At 49.5% G+C, this 21,757-nt stretch overlaps 1 protein-coding gene across 1 annotated transcript in view; it reads right to left on the bottom strand.

Moving 5' to 3' along the window:
- Positions 1-21,742, bottom strand: part of MYH7B (myosin heavy chain 7B) — a 41,714-nt gene extending 19,972 nt beyond the window's left edge. The window contains exons 1-7 of the mRNA XM_044918603.1: positions 21,696-21,742; positions 19,844-19,959; positions 2,773-2,937; positions 1,360-1,466; positions 1,028-1,171; positions 446-602; positions 117-144 (exon numbers count right to left, since the gene is read on the bottom strand). Coding sequence (XP_044774538.1) covers positions 117-144; positions 446-602; positions 1,028-1,171; positions 1,360-1,466; positions 2,773-2,863 — 527 coding nt within the window. The 5' untranslated portion in view covers positions 2,864-2,937; positions 19,844-19,959; positions 21,696-21,742. The remainder of the gene's footprint in view (positions 1-116; positions 145-445; positions 603-1,027; positions 1,172-1,359; positions 1,467-2,772; positions 2,938-19,843; positions 19,960-21,695) is intronic.
- Between the last annotated feature and the right edge of the window lie 15 nt (positions 21,743-21,757).

Genomic DNA, 21,757 nt, shown 5'->3' with positions numbered 1-21,757 from the left:
GGTAGAGGCCCTGCCCTAAGCGCTTTGGAATCAACCCTGGGAAATGATTTTACTTCCACTCCCCTCCTACCAGGTGGCCAGCACTTCCCACCACACCCCCAGAGCCCCACACTCACGTGATCAGCATGGACTGGTTTTCTCGGTCTGGAGGAAAGGGGAGGAGATAGAGAAGTTAACCAAGGTGGGTAACCAGTCACAGGTGGAATACTCTGGATATCCACGGCACTGGGGCAGCCCCTCCTCCACCCAGAGCCAGAAACGGGAAGGACCAAGCGGGATCACCCAGACTGTGGCCAGCTCCCACCTGACAGAACGCTATGCTAGAGTGTCCAGCAGCATCAAAAGGGAAGCAGGACAAGTGGAGGGAAAGGGGTCCTTTACAGGGGCCTCCCTGGAGCAGGGGTAGAGGTCTTGGGTGAGGGAGAGGAGTCGAGACGGCTCTTACTGCGCAGCATGTCATTGTAGGCGTTATCCGCCACTGCATATATGTGGGGAGGGGCCTCCGAGCGGCGCTTTCCCTTGTAAGCAGCCACCACGGAGGCCGTGTACACCGGGAGCCATTTGTACGGGTTGATGGTGACACAGAAGAGGCCCGAGTACGTCTGAGGAGAGAATATAAGGTGGGTTACTGATGGCCAAGTTCCCATCCTCTGGCCCCAGCCCTCACGAAACCGTCCGTGACCCTTGCAATACGCCCCAAGGAATCACTTAAAGCGCCCCGCCACACCCTCTGTGGCCGTCCCTGCCCGTCCGGGCAGTACGCCGGCCCCGCAGCCCGTGGCCCCACCTCCACATTGCCACGCCAAGCCTCTAGCCGCTGCTCCGCCCTGCACTCCAGGAGCCGAACCTCCCCTAGCCCCGCCCCAGCCCGGGGCCCCGCCTTCCCAGGGCCATGACATCACCCAGCCCCACCCCTAGCCCCGCCCCCCCGCGGCCCAGTCCCCACAGCGCAGAGGCTCTTCCCCTAGCCCCGCCCCTACCCCTATGGCCCCACCCCCACCGCACGCCGCCGGGGCCCATGGCTCACGTAGATCATCCAGCGAGCGTAACGCTGGCGCAGGTTGTGCAACACTGCTGCTTCGTTGAGGTGCGTCATCATGGCCATGTCCTCCAGCAAGTCGAAGCGGGGCGGGTTCATGGGCTGCAGCTCTGCTTCGCGCACCATCAGCATCTGTCCGGGAGACAAATCGTGGGAGGCCTTAACATGGGGTGGGGTGGCAGGGGGGCAGGAACCGACTGACCTCAGCCTCTTACCCAGTGCCCCCCCAGACCCCCTTTCATTCACTGTGCTAGCGCTAGCTAGCAAGGAGCTGCACCCCAGGGGACAGAGAAGCTAATCCCAAAAGAGGGGAGCCAAACCTTCTGGTCTTTGGTCTCCACGTTGACTCTGCCCCCAGTGGCCTCCGACTTGATCTCGGCCTCCACATAGGCATCCTGTTCATCAGGTACCCAGACCCTCTTCCTCCCTGGTTGGGGGAGAACATTGGGGCTTTGAGAAGGGCTGAGGCACATCCAGGGGTTGGGAGCCCAGCTGGGGTTCCCAAGCCATGCCCATAGAGCTATGCCCCCCCCATGAGCCCCTTGGTCAGGATGCAAGGAATACACAGAGAGGATCGATCCTTCCAGACCCAGGATCCTGGGAGGGCAGAGCTGGTAGAGTCCGTAGGGATCTCTTCAGAGGGATTCCCTGATTGAGGTAACAGTCCCTCACCACCCTGGATTGCATACTTGGCTTCAGATTCCTGCTTTTGCCCTATCTACCCTGCGACCTTGGGAAAATCCCTCATTCTCTCTGGGTCTGTTCCCTCAAAGGCAAAATGTTATGGGCATCTCCTGAGGTCCCATATGGAGCAGCCCTCAACATCAGGAACATAATTCTCAGGGGGGTTCTGCCTCTCCCCCCCCCCCCCCCCCCGGCCGTTTTGCTGAAGACTCAAACCCACTTCTCCTAATTCTGTGTCTTGTGTTCCTTCCTGCCTGGCCAGCTGGCCCCAAAGCTTCAGGGAGCCCATATTTCATGGAGGTTAAAGGCACAGACTCAGACTGCAGACCACCTGTCCTGCTACTACTAGCCAAGTGCCTTGGTCTGGACCAGCTACAAAGCTTGCAAGCCCCGGTGTTAAAATGCAGGCCCCTTGCTAAAAAAAAAATCATTACGAATTTCAAGAGGGTGATTCCAGAGTGTTAAATCAAGCACGAGGCCCTTCTGAGGATGATGCCCTATGCAGCGACCGAGGTTACAGGCCCATGAAGCTGGCTTTGGCCCTGGTCCCCACCCTCCCCAGGTTGTTGAGATGATGCATGGAAAGTCATCCACTCTGGGCCTGGCACAAAATAAGCACTTGATACACACTGCCTATTGTTATTATTGTCCTATGAGCAAACCAAGTCATAAATAGTAGTCTCTATTCCTGTCTTTGGCTTTGGCTCTATGGAAAGCACTAAAAATAACTACAGCACAGGTTTTATGGACACCAGCTTACATACATACCAATCACTCTCATCTCAGAGGCCTCAGGCTCCAGCCACAGACTGCTGCTCCGGGAGACAGGGAATACTGTCCATTTTACAGAGGAGCAAACCGAGGCTTGCTCACAAACATGCAGTGATGTACACAGGGTCTCTGAGAATGTAGCCTTAGGACCCCAGACTCTGAGGGAAAGGGCCAGGGCTAAAGCTGCCAGCCCTGAGCTCAGCGCCACCACCCCTCCCCACTCCTGGTCTGAGTCCGTAAGGGCTACACTGTGGCTGTGCCCTCCTGCCTTCACTTACCATCCCACGGGACGGTGTGCACCTTCATCAGGTCCTGGTAGCCCTGGCGAAGGTAGCGGGCAGACTCCCCAAGTTCACTCACATCCATCATGGCAGTGGCACCGAGAGGTGGAGGACGAGGGACTAAAAATCTTGGAGGTTCAAGGCAGTCCAAGGCATCAGGCACTGGAAGATGGCAGTGATGGAGGAACTGAGGGACCAGGGGCCCAAACTGGGATATGATTCAAAACCCACAAGGCCTAATACTCAGTGATTCCCTGGGGGTCCCCATCTCAGCCTCCCTGGTGAGCCCCCCCCTACACACACATACACACACACATACACACCCCCCCCAGAACATTCTTTCCCACAGATACAGAGACTCGTGCCCACCCATGGGGACCCTCACCCTTTGGTTCCAACCTCAGCCCTGATCACCCACCTCAGCACCACGGTGAGGGCTGGGAGCTGGGCTACCCCTTTTATTGCCACCGTCAAGGTCAGCGGAGGAGAGCTATGTCAGCAATCTCCACGTGTCACAGCCCCCCCAGCCTGGCCACAGGACACAAAAGGCAAATTCCCTTTTATCTCTACCAGCACGGCCCCTGGGCTATTTTTACCTCCCATTGTCATGGGATCACAAAGGCGGAGAGAGACACTCTTACTAAGTGATAGGGAGGCTGGGATTCGAGACCAAAGGGGCAGGACAAAGCCATGAGAGATCTGAGAAGACTGAGGAGCTCAGAGAGAGAAACTGAGTCACAGGGAGTCTGTTCCACCCAGAAAAAGACTCACCCCCCCAGAAACAGAGAGCAAGGAGACTCAGACAGAGGAAACCACAGAATGCCCTCTGGGACTATTTGGCACAACCCTCTTTATACATCCAGGGAAACTGAGGCCCAGGGAAAAGAAAGCACTGGCAAGTCTCACAGATAAGCAGTAACAGAGACCCGATCAAAAAGAGAGGCAGAGAGAGTGAGACATCCGTCTCCAGTACCGGCATGCTGTCTCTTTCCTCCCTACCTCCATCCCCACCTCCCTGGGGTCCCCTGAGGAAATCACACATGAAGAAAACTAGACCAGGGACCATAGGCATAAAGGAATAATTTGGCTGAAGAGAAAGGAAAATGAGGAAATTCAGACATTCAAGATTCCCAGGAAACCAACTCTCACTCTTAGCCCCCTCCCGCACCCCACTCTCAACAGGGGTTGGGTGTGCTAGCGTTCAGTCTGCCTGAGATGGGCTTCGGAATACATCAGGGCCCTTTCAGGCTCTCCTGTCCATCACCCCATTCAGGCCTTGGTGACACCACAGAATTTCAGAGTCAGAATCAAAGGATCCTGGAACCTGAGACAGTGGACGTGTAGAACCTCACAGGTCCAGAGCCAGGATTCCAGATGTCAGGCTGAGCTCACACAGAGAACACCTCCATACCAACTGGCCACCAATTCCAAATACGCGACATATCTATATTCTATAAAATATATAGAAATAATTTCAAAGATACATTTTCCACCGTATATAGTTCAAGGCAGGTAACACTAACGTAGGATGGTAAAAGTGGAAGAGTGGTCCTTTGAGAGGGAGTAATGAGGGGATGAGGCCCGAGAAAAGCCTCAGGAATGCAGGAAACACTACTGACTGAGCACAGCGGGGTGGGGGTGGGGGGTTACACAGGTGTGTTCACTCTGTGAAACTAATTGAGCTGTACGTTTAAGATGTACGTATTTCACTGCTTGTGTGTTACAGGAAAACTTTGTTTAAAATGCATGGCCGGGGGCGCCTGGGTGGCTCAGTTGGTTAAGCGACTGTCTTCGGCTCAGGTCATGATCCTGGAGTCCCGGGATCGAGTCCCGCATCGGGCTCCCTGCTCGGCAGGGAGTCTGCTTCTCCCTCTGACCCTCCTCCCTCTCATGCTCTCTGTCTCTCATTCTCTCTGTCTCAAATAAATAAATAAAATCTTTAAAAAAAAAAAAAAATGCATGGCCGGATTTGGCAGTATCTATTAAAATTACAAATGCCCAGACCCTTTCAGGAATTAATCCTACAGATACTTCTCCATGTTATGAAATGATACAGGTCTCCTTTGGGTGACATTTAGATTATTTCCCAGTCTTTTTCCCAACTAAAGGGCAAGAGCTTGGTCTATGTCCCCAGCACCTTACAGAGCATCTGCACGTAGTAGAAAGTCAATAAATTTGTGCTGAGTTAGAGTAGGAACCAAACTTGATAGATAGTTTAAGATTATAGAGTTTTAATCTCCTCATGGGGTCAGAGGCTAAGGGTCTATGCTTGAGCAATTTATAGGAAGCTCAGGAGGTGGGAAAATCCTGCTCACTGTTTGAAAATGCTCAGATAGAAGGCTTCTTTCCTCGGGCTCGAGCAGTAGAATTAGCCTGGAGCATCAGAACCTCTAATGAGCCTAGCCAATACCAAATATGATGTGGGTCTGAATTCTAGAATTACCTGCTCAGTGTATAAAGCTAGGGCTGAGAAACCAACCAAAAGAAATGGGTCTAGAATTGCCCTGTAAGTTTGCTTCTGCTACACAGGGCACACCTGCCCGCTGAGATGAGCACACAGACAAAAACGACAAAGCACTGGGGACATCCAGGATGCGCCCGAGAGAGGCACCAACTGCCAAGATCCACAAGGACGTAATATGCAACCAACCTTATGTATGTGACGAGCTGTTCTGGAGCAGAGGAAGCCTGTGTGATTTGTGGTGCCTCAAGAGCAGGCCAACAGGGTGGTTACAAGGCAGCAGTTTGGATACACACACAGGAGGGGCTTTCTCATCCTCAGAGCCAGTAAGCGATGGAAGAGGCTGCCTGGAAGAAAATGAGCCTGCCAACAGCAATGAGGAACCACACAGAGGAACTTTCACAGAGCCTTGTGAAGCTTTGGACTGGGTAACCTCGGAGATCTGCTCCAACTTTAGGACCCTAGGATTCTAGAACCTCCAGAAGCTTCATTTCTTCATAACTACCGTCTCATCCCAACTAACCCACACACTGAGTAGGCAACGTAGATGGTCCAAAGTCCTTCTTCCTGCCTTTTCTTCCCAAGATTTGGAGTACAGAGCCAAGACATGTGTGCACCTTGGCTTACAATCCTGGAGTGTTAAAATTGGGGTCACTAGAACCCCGAAGTGCTAGAATCCAGGGGCAGAAGACTTGAGGCAAATATGACAAAATGTATACAATGCTTTGTTAATTGTTCTCTGTACTTTCCTGTATCTTTTATATCCCCCCTGCTTTTTTCCCCCTCCAATTAAAGACAGCAGAGCATGAGAAATCAGGAGCATCAAGGCTGAAAGGGAAACCATCTCGTCTAGACCCTCAGCTCAACTAAGGACACGGAGGCCCTGATGGGGACTGAGGGAGCTCAGGCCAGACTCTGGGATCCCACCCCCAAGGTTAGCGCTCTACCCAGCACACGGAAGCCAGCAAAGGAGAAAGCAACTGTGGTGAGGACTGCATGAGGGCAGCTGGGGCACCTGCAGCCTGGCCTGCGGTATGTCCTGGACTCTCTCCAGAAATCGCTCTGGGAACCCCAGTCCTCAAGGAACTTCATTAAGGTGCTAATAGTGCTAGGAAGGACTGTCAGGGAGGGCTCAGCCTCAGGCACCCCAGCCTTTGTGCTCCCAGGCCCCTAGACCCAGGCGGCCCTGATTTCCCTGAGCTGAGGGCCTGTTGCTGCCCTCAAAGACTACAATGCTGAAAGTCCCCTACCTACACCCCCACAGCAGAGCCAGGGAATCTTGGGCCTGGCTAGGAACAGAGTTGGAGAGGAGGGGCAGGATCCAGGGTAGAGAGTAAAGTGGCCAAAGACAGATAGAGGCAGTCTTAGGATATAGGGGAGCTGGGGCCAAGCTGGACATCGGGGTCTAGGTATCCCCAGTTTCTATCAAAGTTCTCGGGCGCCTGGGTGGCTCAGTTGGTTGGGCGACTGCCTTCAGCTTAGGTCATGATCCTGGAGTCCCGGGATCGAGTCCCGCATCGGGCTCCCTGCTCAGCGGGGAGTCTGCTTCTCCCTCTCCCGCTCCCCCCTCTCGTGCTCACTCTCTCTCTCTCTCAAATAAATAAATAAAATCTTTAAAAAAAAAAAAAAGTTCTCAGATCAGCAGTTGCCAAGAGTCCTGGAGCTCACAGTTTACTGGCAGCCAGAACTAGAGGCAGCTACTGAGCTGGGGCTATTTGGGGGAGATTTCCATGAGCAATGAGCTGATGGGGCAAAGCCCAAAAGAGATATCAGAACTCTGGCCTCTCTTCTTCTAGCCCAAAATGCCACTGGGCGAGTATTAGAAAAAGCAAGGGCAGAGAGGGAGACAGAGAAGATGTGATTTGGGAGCCATCCCCAGCCAGAAATGGATCTGTCACCAATGCACCTCAGTGCCTGGAAGTCCTTCTTTGATAAAGATATTGAAGGACTCTGTTTAAATGCTACTTCAGTAGGAGGGGCACATGGATCCAGTTCGACATGCATCTGGCAGCTTCTCTTCTGTGTCCAGGATGGGAACACAATACTCATTGTCCAGGAAAGGAAAGACACCCAAAGGAGGTGTCAGAGTGAGGAGTTTGAAGGACAAGACCAAGTCTGACACCTAGACGGGCAAGGAGATGGGCATGACAACAAGGCCCCTTCCCTCACAGAGCAGCCGTCAATAAACAAGTAATGTTTTCCAAGGGAATTAAAGATGGCGGCACATGCTATGAAGGCACCACAGTAACGGGGTGGAGGGTTGGTGGGGGTACGTGATTCAGGTTGGTCAGGGAGGGTCTCTGAAGAGGAGACATTCAAGGTGAGACCTGAAGGACAGGAGGATGGGAAGGAGCCATGCAAAGAGCCAGAGGAAGAATATTCTGAGCAGAAGGAACAGTCAATACAAAAGCTGTGAGATGGAAAATAGCTTGGTGCATTTGAGGCCCTGTCACCATGCTGGGGCCGCTGGAGCGGGGACAGGGGGGGTTGTTTATTTTTTAATTTTTTTTTTTTTTAAGATTTTATTTATTTGACAGAGAGAAACATAGCGGGAGAGGGAACACAAGCAGGGGGAGTGGGAGCGGGAGAAGCAGGCTTCCCGCTGAGCAGGGAGCCTGATGCAGGGCTCAATCCTAGGGCCCTGGGATCATGACCTGAGCCAAAGGCAGACGCTTAACAACTGAGCCACCCAGGCGCCCCTGCGGGGAAGGGGGGGTTTATAAGGTGAGGTGACATAGGTATGCAGGGGCTGGATCGCCGAGAGTCCTGTAGGACTTGGAAGGAACTCTGAACTTTCCAGCAAGTACAACGGGAAGCTGTCCGGACAGGAGAGTAAGTGGTTGGAGGTTGAATGCCAATCGCCCTGGTGGCCATCTAGAGAATAGACTAGAAGCAGCAAGGAGGCCCTGGCCACCCAGGCGAGAGGAGGTCACCGAGGGCAGAGGAGAGGGGATGCAGAACAGGAGGCCAGACTCCAAGGCCGGGGCAGCCACATAGGGAAGGCAGGCCGGACAGAGCAGGTGGGACTAGACTGTGAAGGGCTTCAGAAGCCGGACTGGGGTTTGGCGCTTTCTCCTGCAGGAGTTGGGGAGCCATCAAAGGCATTTGTATTTTATGTTTCTCATCAAAGAGCTCTGAGCAAGAACATTTGACAGCATGGTCAGATTTATGTGTTCACAAGATCCCTGCAGCAGCTGGTGCGGAGGATGGACTGAAGGGGCGACACCGGTGGCAGGAAGACTGACTTAGGAGGCGGCTGCCATAACGGTCCAAACGCAAAGCGGTGAGGCCCTAAAGAGGGGCCTGGGGGGCCCCTGCTTGTCCAAGGCTTGTCCCCCTCCTGGGGCCCTAGGCAGCTGCAGAGGGCCCGAGTGGGCCCCGGCTCTGATGCTTGTGCAGAAAATAGGATGAGCGCTGCCAAAAGGCATCAGGGCTGTTTATCCGGAGGAGAGATGCCTCAGCGTGGATTTAGGGCTAAAAGGTTACTCGGGGTGGGGGGGGAGGTGGAGGGGGACCAGCTGTCCCCCATCCTCACAAAGGACAAACAAAGGAGTGGCTTCAGCTGCAGCAAGAGGGAGGGAGGTGAGACATGTGAGGGGAAATGTCCTGACAGACATCAGAGGATGAAAGGACCCTTTAGTGATCACGCAAACCAACTCTTGCATTGAACAGCTAGGGAAACTGAGGCACAGAGGAAGAGACAGATCCTTATCCAAGGTCACATAGTGAATGAGAGCGATGACTAGACCCAGCAGCCCAAACTCTCCCTTTCAGAGACCCCTGGGGCCTCCCGGAGCACTCCCAAGGGGACCTCAGACTGCCCTAGAAGAATCTGGGAGGATCTGGAGTGTGGCTGCCCCAGAGAGAAGTGTCCATGTGTAGCCTCCTGGAGATAAAGGGCTGGACAGAAAGCCCTGTGCTGGACTAAAGTGGTCTGGGGCTCTGATTTGCTGCATCCCTGAGTTCAATCTCTGCCTCACTGTCTCAATAGCTCTCCGTCTCTGCCCACACTCCCCACCAGTCTCAGTGTTGCATTTGGTGGCAGTCTCTTGTAGCTCTCAAGGGTCTTGGTTCTTCTGTGTCACCCTTTCTCTGCCCTCTGAGACTCTGTTTTTTTGTCTTGGCCTCTGTCTCAGTCTCTCTAGAACTGAGCCAGACTGGGCCAACCTCCCACCCCCAGTGGGCCCTCACTGGTAGAGTGCCCCCATGTAGACAATGCTCGGGCCCAGTGCCCAGGCTGCAACAGGTGACAGCAGCTGTGGATCTAACTATAGCTCCCTTGCCCTTCAATTGTTCCCAACTTCAAACAAGGGCTGGGGCCTGGATTACAGGCACCCCCCCACCAGCCTTGCTGAAATGGATCCCAGGGGGTAGGGGATGAGTGAGGCTCACGAGGGCCATGTCGTGATTTCTTTTAAGGAGCTACCTGTCTGGACCTCCACGTTCCACCTGTAGCCCTGGGCTGTGAGGCTTTTCAGCTCAGATGCTGTGTGAGTAAAGGACCAGTGGATAAGGGAGAAGAGGGTGTGCAAACAGCAGACCTGTATGTGGGGATGTGGGTGTGCATGACAGGTGTGTTTCCCTCTTCCTGCTTTGGGTGACAGATACTTGTGAGCATGGGCTGCCAGTTCCAGAAGGGCAGAGACCTCATCTTTCTTACTCACTGCTGTATCCCAGCCTGAAATGGGCCATGGTGAGTGTTCAATGTCCATTTCTTACCTTGGCCTTTAGGAAGAGTGAGGGTGTGCTATGTACTGACAGGACTCAGGCGTGAGAGGCAGTATTGGGTAGTAACGAAGAATACCGTATTTAAAGTCAGACTGCCTGGGATTGAATCCTGGCTCTGACAATTACCAGCTATGAAATCTTGGGAAATGATTTAACCTTGTAACAATGGGAATTTTTAAAAACAAAACAACAACAAAAAAACCTACCACACAGGATTCTGATGAACATTAACACCTGAAGTACTTAGAATAGTGCATGCCACAGAGTAGAGACTCAATAAATTACTGTCATTTCCAAGATATCCCATTAAGTGGAAAAAGTGAGGAGAAGAATGGATGGCATGTGCTATCGCTCATGTAAAAATGGGGGAAGAGGAGAGTCATATATTTTTGTGCCCACCTATGGAGGGACCACGTTTGCTGGCAAGAGTGGTTATCTCTGGAGAGTGGAAGAGGTAGCTGAGGGCTTGGGAAGGGAGGGAGACTGATTTTTTTTCCTTGTTTACCCTTTTATACCTTTGAATTCTGAATCACGAGTATATATTACCTATTTCTTAAGGATTTGCCAAATGAATAAGGGTCACTTCCAACAGGATCCTTGAAAAATCAAGCCCCTATTCTGTGCCAGTGGGGAGGGCCTGGGTAAGGGCTGGTCCTCGTTGCCCTTGGCCCTGGGTCTGAGTCTCTGGGACACCTTCTTTCCCCCAGCCCAATAGCAGGGAAGATGCATCCATGTGAAACCACCCGAGCTAAAAGTAGACCAGAGGGAGGCTTCCCAGTTTCTAGGGCAAGCAGCGGCAGAGGTGGAAGGGGCGGTGGGAAGAGGCTCCTGCCCTCTTCCCTGGCCCCAGCCCCCAGCTCTTTAGCCCAGGCTATTCTTAGAGGCCAGATAATGCCAGCAGTTGTTGCTGCTCCTATCAGCTTCCAGAACCACCAGCACTGAGAGGCCCAGTGCTGCCCCCACCCCCTGTGGGGTGTGCTGGCCTCCCTGCCAGGTGTGGGCATCCTGCCGCTCTACCCTCTGTGCCACACACCGCGCATCTCCTGGCCACCACAGGTAAGGAAGGGCACTGGGGAGTAGGCTCCTCCAGGACTCCTGTTGCCAGGCAGCTGGGTAGAACAGGAAGGGCCAGAGTGTAGGGTATCCTCCTAGGGGTCAACGTGCAGATACTCTGGCCCAAACCCAGGTTCCAAACTATGCTTAGACTATGAATGAAAGGGTTGAGGTCTATGGACACAGGCTAAACAGGACAGCTAGAGTGAGGGGAGGGCAGAAATGGTAGCGGGGAGGGGGCCTGGGAGGGCCAGTGTATGGAGGAGGGAAAAAGCCAAAAATAGGTCTGGGAAAGATGGCAGAAGAGGATCTGATAGCCCTGGCTCTGGAATCCGACTGTCCAGGTCTGCTTCTACTTGCTATGTGTCTACTTGCTTTTCCTCGTGGAGCTTCCATTTCCATCGTAAAATGGGCATAACCTTATTTCATGTGGTTGTTATGCAGAGCCAACAATAGAATGTACATAAAGAGCTTAGCCTGTGACTGGCATAGCCAAGCACATCTAGATGTCTGGTGATTTTATCATTAGCTCCATAAGAGCAGGAATGTTTCTCTTTCAGCTCTGCGCCTGCAGGGACTAGACTGGCACACATTAGGACTGCCTCCTCAAGTCCTTGCTCTGCCATTCACAAGCTAAGTGACCCTGAGCAAATTACTTAACCTCTCTGAGCTTTGGGTTCCTTTTCTGCCAAATGGATAGATGCAGAATACCTGCGTTATAATGTTGCTGAGAGGAATCAATAAACCAAAGTGCTTAGCCCATGGTAAGAGGTCAACAACGTGAACATGGGAACACTGTGGCTATGGGTATGTTGGGGTGGTATGGTGGACAAGCCTTGGTCTGCCACTCTGGGGATGGAATTTGAAGCAGTGCCCAGGGCAGCCAGCACTCTGGGAGAGACATCCTAGTGGGACCACCATGTGGGAACAAAGTCCCAGGATCTCATAAGACCATAGTCACACTAACCCCAAAATCCTGTGCCACAACCCAGGCCCTCCCTAGGATCTCAGGATCAGAATAGGCTTATCAAAGCCAGGGTCAGCTTCCCATTTAGTTGAGTACAACAAACACTCTCTGATGCCCCCCAGGTTGGGACTTGTTCTGGTCTTGCCCCTGAGACCTAGGAGTCTGTCTAGCAAAGGAGACAGGCATGAGGAGGCACAGACAGTTAATAACAATCGGCACAGGGCATCCCAGGGGAGGGGCACTTAGCCCAACCTGGTGGAGTGGAGAACAAGGGAAGAACATCTGTCCTTCTCAAAAGACCAATTCGAGGTGGAGTGGGAGGGGAGGGTGGGGTGGGTGCGGCTCTACCCTTGCCCTCATAATCATGGTCAGTCAGCTCAGGAGGTGAAGGGCAGAGAGAGGCTCAAAGAGTTAAACTCAGAAACCAACCCAATGGGTCTACCCTGGGTCTCCTAAGGTGTTTACAGTGACCCTGCACTCCTTCACATCTCAGAGTATACTGCCCACTTCTGTGGAGCTGGACTTGGCTAACTTAAGGGCAAGAGGCCTCCCTGCACATAGCCCTCGGGATTTTTTATATGGGTTGAAAATGCTGTCATTACAAATAACTCTACTGTCCTGACAATGCTTTGGGCCTTAAATTTCATTTTTCAATTGAAATTCTTTTAGGTAATTACATATTCACAAGCAATTATAAGAAATAATAGAGAGATTGCCTGTATTGATATGGATACAATCCCCCAATCTTACTCAAGTTTTCCCAGTTTTATGTATAGTTGTGTGTGTGTGTGTATTAAGTCCTATACAGTTTTTTTTTTTAAAGATTTTATTTATTTATTCATGAGAGAGAGAGAGAGAGAGGCAGAGGGAGAAGCAGACCTCCCGCAGAGCAGGGAGCCCGATGCGGGACTCGATCCCAGGACTCCGGGATCATGACCTGAGCCGAAGGCAGACGCTTAACCATCTGAGCCACCCAGGCGCCCAAGTCCTATACAGTTTTATCACCTGTGTAGGTTCACAGGTCCACCACCACAGTCAATATTCTGAACAATTCCAACAACAAAAAGGTGTTACCCTTCTATAACTACACTTTTCTCCTTCCCATCCTTAACCCTGACAACCTCCAATCTGTTCTTCATTTCTAAAATCATCAATTCAAAAATGTTATATAAATGAAATCATACAGTATGTAACTTCTTTAGATTGGCTTTTTTCACTCTGGATAATTCCCTGGAGATTAATCCAAAGTTGTTGCCTAAATCGATAATTTGTTCCTTTTTGTTACTGAGTAGCATTCCATATTATGGATGTACCACAGTTTGTTAAACTTTCACCTGCTGAAGGATATCTACAGATACCTCAGTCTGACCTGCCATTTTATCACCTGTGTCCTAGGGGGGTGAGGCCACCCACATCCTCCAGATTCTTGTTCCATCTGTCTAGGGACTTCTTGAGACCTGGAAATGGGCAGATCTCACTCTGCATCCCCAGCAGCCAGCACAGGACTTGGCAGAGAAGAGGTGCCCATGCATGCCTGCCAAATGGACCGTGTCCACTGGGGGGGGAGGGCACCTGCCTCTCCAGAACCCATCTTCTCGGGCGCCTGGGTGGCTCAGTTGGTTGAGCGACTGCCTTCGGCTCGGGTCATGATCCTGGAGTCCTGGGATCGAGTCCCGCATCGGGCTCCCTGCTCAGCCGGGAGTCTGCTTCTCCTGCTGACCCTCCCCCCTCTCATGCTCTATCTCATTCTCTCTCAAATAAATGAATAAAATCTTTAAAAAAAAAAAAAAAGAAGAACCCATCTTCTCCAGGGGCCTCTCACTCTGCTCCCTGCTGCCCCCTTCTCACCATGACTCGTGTTTCTCACCCACCCAAGCCTCTGCTTGCTTTGCTCTCCTGGGTTTAGCTGAGCCAGGCTAACAATACAGTATAGTGCTTACAAGTTCTGAACCCAGACTGTTGGAGTGAAAACCCTCAGTTACTCTGTCTCTTTGATGCCCTGTTTGTCATCTGTAAAGCAGGAATAATAAGAGCACCCACTCCACTGGAATTAAATGAGATAATACTCGTAAAAAAAGGCACAAGGCCTAACACATTAATAAGTGTATAATATACAATCATTACTATTCTTTTTATTATCCTTGTCATCACCCCCAAACTCAGTAGAATAAACATGAGAAATACATACCACCAATATAAAGACAAGGAGAAGGTTCCCAAAAAAGGGTCATTCCTAAGAGTGTGGGACCCCATTCTTATTCTTACATAATTCCCTCCTGGCTCCTCTCTCTCCAGCTCCTTCCCTTCTTGGGGAAAGTTTAGGGAGATGGAAGGGCAAGACTATAGCCTCTTCCTGGAGAGAGGTTCCCATCACTGGTGTCAAGGTGACAAATGCCTTCCCCCCATATACAGAGTTGTCAATCTCACCCAATACTTCCTAGCTCCAGAGTCTCCCTATAAACAGCCAACACAGTGTAGGCCCTGCCACTATTCTAGCCACAAGCAGAGTCACAAGGGTCATTCCTCAAAGACCTGCATGCATTCTGCTTTCGTGCACCTGTCCGTGCAACCATGTAACTATTTACTGAGAAATAAACTTTGCTATTAATCCGGGAAACTCCAATGAAATATCATGTCTCGCCCACTAGACTGGTAAAAACAAATAAGCCTGACAATACTGAGTCTTAGTGAGGATGTAATTTTAATCCAACAATTCTAATATATTGCTGACAAGAGTGCAAATTTATAAAACCACTTAAAAGAGAGAGTTTGTATTATCTAGGAAATCTGAACATGCTCATGACCTTCAACACACTGCACAAGGAGGCGCATATTAGTTTACCATCTGTAATAGTAAAATACTAGAGACAACCCAACAGACCATTCACAGGAGAGAAGGTAAATGAAAGGTGGCTTTTATACAGTTAACCGACAGAGCAGTGAAAACGAATGAACTAGTTACCTTTATCAACATGGATGAGTCTTCCAACATAAGGCTGAATGAGAAAACAAGCTGCACAAGAATATATACAATGTTACCAGTTAAAGTCCAAAAACAGGAAAAATAGCATCAAGTATTCAGAAACACATACGTAGTAAAAGGTTTAAAAATGCATAGGAAGGACCTACCTCACATCATATACAAAAATTAAATAAAAATGAATCAAAGACTTACATGTAAGAGTGAAAACTATCAAACCCTAAGAAGACATAGGTATAAATTAAATCATTATTTCGGATTAGGCAACAGTTTCTTAGATATGACACCCGGAGCACAAGCAACCAAAGAAAGAACAGATGAACTGGACTTCCTCAAAAGTAAAAATATTTGTTTTTCAAAGGACACTATCAAGAAATCCAAAAGACAGGGGCGCCTGGGTGGCTCAGTCGTTAAGCGTCTGCCTTTGGCTCAGGTCATGATCCCAGGGTCCTGGGATCGAGCCCCACATCGGGCTCCCTGCTCCGCGTGAAGCCTGCTTCTCCTTCTCCCACTCCCCCTGCTTCTGTTCCCTCTCTTGCTGTGTCTCTCTCTGTCAAATAAATAAATAAAATCTTTAAAAAAAGAAATCCAAAAGACAACCCACAGAATGGGAGAAGCTACTTCAAATCATGTACCTGATAAGGGTCTAATGTCCAGAATATATAAAGAATTCTTACAACTCAACAATAAAAAGACAATCTAATTTTAAAGTGGACCCTCTCTTTTATGAAGTGAAAGAGAAACTGAGTCAAAAAAGTAGTCTGGGAGTAGAATGGTGGTTGCCAAGGGCTGGCTGGGAGTGGAGAATGGGGAATTATTGTTTAATGGGTACAGTTTCAGTTGGGGAAGCTAAAAAAGTTCCAGAGACAGATGGTGGTGATACTTGCGCAACACTGTGAATGTACTTAATGCCACTGAACTGCGCACTTAAATGGTTAAAATGGCAAACTTTATGTACATTTAGCTATGATACATTTTTTTTAAGTAAAAAAAAAAAAAGGTATAAGACGGGAAGAGACAAACAGCTGAGAAGCACTGCTCAACATCACCAGTCATTAGGGAAATGCAAATTGAAACCACAATGTGACCCTATCTCACACCTGCTGGGATGGTCATAGCCAAACAGACAGATAAGAACAAGAGGTAAGGATGTAAAAATTGGAAGTCTCAGACATTGCTGGTGGGAATGTAAAATAGTGCAGCCCCTTTGGAAAACAGTCTGGCAGTGCCTCAAAATTAAGTGTAGAGTTACCCTGTGAGCCAGCAAGTTCATGCCGAGGTCTATTCCCGAATCAAATACATCCACACAAAAACCTGAATATGAAGGTTCACAGCAGTATTATTTATAATAACAAAAAGCAGAAACAACCCAAATGTCCACCAACTAACAGATGAACAAAACGTGGTGTCTCCACACAATGGAATACTATGCAGGCATAAAAGGAATGAATTACTGGTACATGCTACAACATGGATAACCCTTGAAATGCTTAAGTGACGGAAGCCAGACACAAAAGGCCACATATAGGAGTCCATTTATCTTAAATGTCCTGAATAGGCAAATCCATAGAGACACGAAGCAAATTAGTGACTGCCAGGGGCTGGAGAGGAGGATTGGGAGAGTTACCACTCGTGGTTATAGGGTTTCTTTCCAGGTGATGGAAAAGTTCTGGAATTAGAGAGTGGTAATTTTTGCACCATCTTGTGATTATATTAAAAACCACTGAATTGTACACTTAAAAATGTTGGATTTTATAGCATATGAATTATATCTCAATAAAAAATTACGTAGGAATAATAAATACCAAATTCAGGAGAGTCTTTATCCCGGGGGAGTGCAATTGTGGAGGGGCACATGAGGCCTTCAGCTATATTAGCAATGTTTTATTTTGCAAACTGGGTGGTGGGAATGTGGGTGTTTGTTATACTAATCCTTTCCCTTCTCGATGTTTTCATAATAAATACAATTTAAAAGTATTTACTGAGGGGCGCCTGGGTGGCTCAGTTGTTGGGCGACTGCCTTCGGCTCAGGTCATGATCCTGGAGTCCCGGGATCGAGTCCCGCATCGGGCTCCCTGCTCAGCGGGGAGTCTGCTTCTCCCTCTGACCCTCCCCCTTCTCATGTACTCTCTCTCTCATAAATAAATAAATAAATAAATAAATAAATAAATCTTTAAAAAAAAAAAGTATTTACTGAGCATCAACCTGGACCAGGCACAGGTCTACCTGAGTGTTTTAGTGGTGGGTAAAATCAGACCCCATCCTGCCCAAAAGTAATGGACAAGTAGTAAGTGGAAAAGAGGGCCTGTAAGTACGTCATCTCTCCTTTCTGGGCTTCTGTTTCCTCACGGATTGTTTTATTTTATTTTTTTAAAGTAATCTCTATCCCCAGGGTGCCTGGGTGGCTCAGTTCGTTAAGTGTCTGCCTTCAGCTCAGGTCAAGATCTCAGGGTCCTGGGATCAAACCCTGTGTTGTCATTGTCAGGCTCCCTGCTCAACGCGGAGTCTGCTTCTCCCTCTCCCTCTCCCTCTCTCCCTCCCACCGCTCATGCTCTCTCTCTCAAATAAATAAAACCTTAAAAAAAATAAATAAATAAATTTCTACACCCAATGTGGGGCTTGAACTCACAACCCTGAAATCAAAAGGTACATGCTGTACCAACCGAGCCAGCCAGGCGTCCCTGCTCGTGGATGAAATGAGAGCTGGACTAGAAGTTTGTTAGTAAAAAGTCTTTGAGGGTACTGGGGGTGGAGGAGTGTCTCTTCCCTTTATCAGCCCACAGTTTCAAGAATTCCTTATGCACGATGAGAGCACAGGCCTGGAATCAGCCCTGGTGCCATCAATCATCACAAGTAGGCCTAACGCAAAGCCCAGCTGAATCTCTATTTCTTCTCAGTAAAATAGGGACAGTAACTTCTCCCTCCCGGGATTACAGTGGGGGGTGTAAATGAGATAACACATATAAAGTGTCCGAGACAGGCCTGGCACACAGTAAATCCTCAACACATGGAAGAGTCCTCACTGTGATTCCACAGGCATTTCCTGAGCAGCACTGCTGGGCCAGACCTGTGTTAGGGGGCTAGAAGACTGAGGAATTACACTCGATGGCCAAGCGATGGCCCCCAGCCAGGTGGGGAGACAGCCTCATAAACACCAATACCAGGCAGGGTGATGTCACTGCTAAAAAGAGACAGCAGCCACGTACACAGATGCAGACCAGGGGCAGTGCAGACTCCAGAACGAAAGAGCTGTCCCAATCAAGAGGCCCAGTACAGGCTTGGTGAGGGGAGGGGAGGGAGGTTACAACATATACAAAGCAAAGGGACTGGCCTCCATTCACATGCAAGGTAGCCCTCCTGGTCTTGTTTCACCTAATTCACACTCAAATGTTCCCACAAACCCCAAGAGCAGAGACTTAAACAGCAGCTTTGGGAGATCTGAGCTCATGGTAACTCCCCAGGTGCACGTGTGGGAGCACAGTGGCTGACTGGGGGAAGCTGCATGATCTCTGGCAAGTCAGGACACTTCTGCAAGCCTGCAAGTCACCAGCTATAAAATGGAGAGAACAGTACTGACGTCACAGGGTTGTGGTAAAAAATGAGATAACTGTAAAGCCATTAACCAAGTACCTGGCACAGATTAATAAAGATCCGTTATAGGTAGGAAAGAAAAGAGAGATTCCATTTTCAACATGAGGGCAGTGGGATTCAGAGAGGCGAGAAGGCTTGCCCATAGTCACACGGCCAGTTTTGGAGTCAGGATTTGAACCCAGGTCTGACACATTCAAAGGCTCACTGCATCGTAATCTCCCTCTGCTCCAGAATCTTTAGCAGACTCCCTGTAGTCCACTCAATGGAATCTATCCTTGCCATGGAGTGGGGAAGTAGCAAAGGCGTGAGGCCAGAGAGACCTCGGGCAAGTTCCCCAACCCTGGGTTCCTTGATCTGGGGACCCCCGAGTGGGCCCAAGGAGGTCTGTGAATTTCTCCACATGATTTGCAAAAAGTTTGTGTCTAATGGAGATTCTCAAAGGAGTCTATCTCCTCAAAAGTAATAAACCACTGACTTGACCTCAATTGGCAAATTTTCTTACCTACCAAAGGAGATACAGTACCTACCTTGAAAGGCTGTGAGGGGACTAAATGAAGTAGTTTATGAAAAGTACCTAAGGGCGCCTGGGTGGCTCAGTTGGTTAAGCGACTGCCTTCAGCTCGGGTCGTGATCCTGGAGTCCCTGGATCGAGTCCCGCATCGGGCTCCCTGCTCGGCGGGGAGCCTGCTTCTCCCTCTGACCCTAACCCCTCTCATGTGCTCTCTCTCATTCTCTCTCTCTCGAATAAATAAATAAAAATCTTTAAAAATAAAAAAATAAAGTACCTGAAACATCCTAAGCTTTCAACTAATGTTGGTTTCCCTGCATTCCTCTCCCCAGCTTGTTTCTATCATTTAGCAAATGTTACTGAGCATCTACTATGTGGCAGGTATCATCCCAGGTGCTGGTGGTAAAGTGGTAAACAAGACACATATTGTGCCTGTTCTCATGGAACTCACATGGTGGAGAGAAACAGACAAAATTAATAATTTCAGATTCTAGTAAGTGCTATGAAGAAAATACATACAATAATGTGATAGAGACCAATGGGGCGGGGATGGCATCTGAGGAGGAAACATGTGAATGACAAGAAGGAACCAGTTATGCCAAGATTTAGGGGCAAAGCATCAGGGCAGAGGGAACAGGAAAGACAAAGTCTCGCTTGAAAGACCCTTGGCCAAGAGCCCCTCACTCCCAGTTGCACCATAAAATGAGTCCCCTTGAGCAAGTCACAGAACTTTTGAGGCTCAGCTGTGACATCTATAAAATGGGAAGAAAGACACCTTACCTGCCACAATGTGAGGGGACTCAACCAAAGGGCTGTTAAGGTCTGGGATCTTCCCCAAGTCTCACCAATATACACCTGATACTCGTCATTTGGCACCCATCTTGGAGGAGGGAAACCTGCACAGAGAACCCTGGGTCATGATTTCTGACTTTTAATTTCATGCTGCACTAGAAATAGTTTCCTTGGTTCTCGGTTAACATGGTAGACTTCTGCGACTTGGGGCCTATTATAGTAACTGCTGCTTCAGACTCTCCCTCAGGTACAAAAGCAGACAAGGGAAGGACATCATAGAAACACTGTTGTGCCCATAACCAGACTACCTATCACTTCCCTCCCCCCAACAAGATGGGAGAACTCAGTCTGTCCTGTAGACAGAGAATGTACAAGCTTTATTTAAGGAGCTGGAAACATCCTGGCTCCTGGGTTAGGCCACTGATTTATGATCATTTGCAGTTCTCCCTCCTAAACGTCTCTTTAATCTGTCCCCTTCTCTCCAACTCTTCAGCCACTGCCTCACACCTTAACATCCTCTGAGCATGCTCTCTGGCCTTAGTATCCCCATTTCCAAAACATTTGCCACACTGCAGCCAGCACCTAACACATAAAATAGACTTTCCCTGGCTCAAAACCTTTAGACAGCTCCCCATCACTCACTGGACAAACGCCAACATCCTTAACCTGGAATCCAAGACTCCCGCTCCAAGACTGAGCTCCTAACACCCTGCTCAATCCCCAGGCCCTCCTTGGTATCTATACCAAACTCCTCAATGTTTCTAAAAAGAGCCTAGCCACACTAAGAATTATTTGCCTTTGCTGTTTCTGTTCTTACTACTTGGAACACTGTCCCCCTTCCTGCCTCTTACCTCCATGCTTACTTCTTTCACTGCTTACATATTCCTACCTACCCCTCAAGACCCCAAAATCCTTCCCTGAGTCCCCAGAAAAGCACTGTTTACCAGTCTACCTTCTTAATCAGATGTGAAAGCTGGGGTTCTCTCTTAGTCATAGTTAACTTCCCAAAGAATAGACTGATAAATTCAGATTACTTTAACTAAAATTCATATGAGGTGCTTCACATTGAGAAGATCCTGTCATAACCCAGAAAGAAGGAACACTAAAAGAACTGGAGGGCTGCCAAGAGCTAAGGTGGGAATAGGAATCAAGAATCCGCATTCTCAAAAAAAAAAAAAAAAAAAAGATGAGGAAGAAGAATTTGCATTCTCAAAAAAATTGCCCCAGATACTGACAGAAATGATATTGGCCATTTTGAGAAACAGTGTGTCACCCTCAACATTCCCAACTTAAAAATTGCTGGAAAAGGGGCACCTGGATGGCTCATTTAGTAGAGCCAGCGACTCACTCTTGATCTCAGGGTTGTGGGTTCGGGCCCCACGTTGGGTGTAGAGAATACTTAAAATCTTTTTAAAAATTGCTGGAAAAATGAAAATGCTTTCCTTTGCCTCTACAGCTTTTCCAGCAGTTTTCCCGAGCTTAGAGAAATCAGGAGGTCTTTTCTGGGACTCAGCTGAATGGAAAACTTCTAGAAGCTTGGGCTCCAACACTGGCTCAACCTGGAATGTGCTGAGGTACCCTGCGCTGGTCTCTGCCCCTCTCTGGACCTCCGTTGTCACACCTAACCCCACAGTTTGTCCCCGAGGTAGTGACTGTCCCATTCTGGGTATCAGTTTCCCCATCTTACAATAGACGTCACCAGCTCTGACGCCCTACAAGCTCCGCAAACCCTTAACTCCGGGCGGACACAGCCTGACTCCTCCCCTCCTTCCCAAGGTCCCACCCGTCTGGGTCCAGACGACGAACCCCTAAAGCCAAGGCTGCCCTCACACGGACTGACCCTTCCCGGCCGCCGTCCAGCTCCACAGGCACGGGTCTCCTCCCCGCCCTGCTCTTTAGTCC

This window comes from Neomonachus schauinslandi, chromosome 10 (genome assembly GCF_002201575.2).
Source record: "Neomonachus schauinslandi chromosome 10, ASM220157v2, whole genome shotgun sequence".
NCBI lineage: Eukaryota > Metazoa > Chordata > Mammalia > Carnivora > Phocidae > Neomonachus > Neomonachus schauinslandi.
The sequence above is the reverse complement of the archived record's forward strand: the minus strand, read 5'-3'. Positions and strand labels throughout refer to the sequence as shown.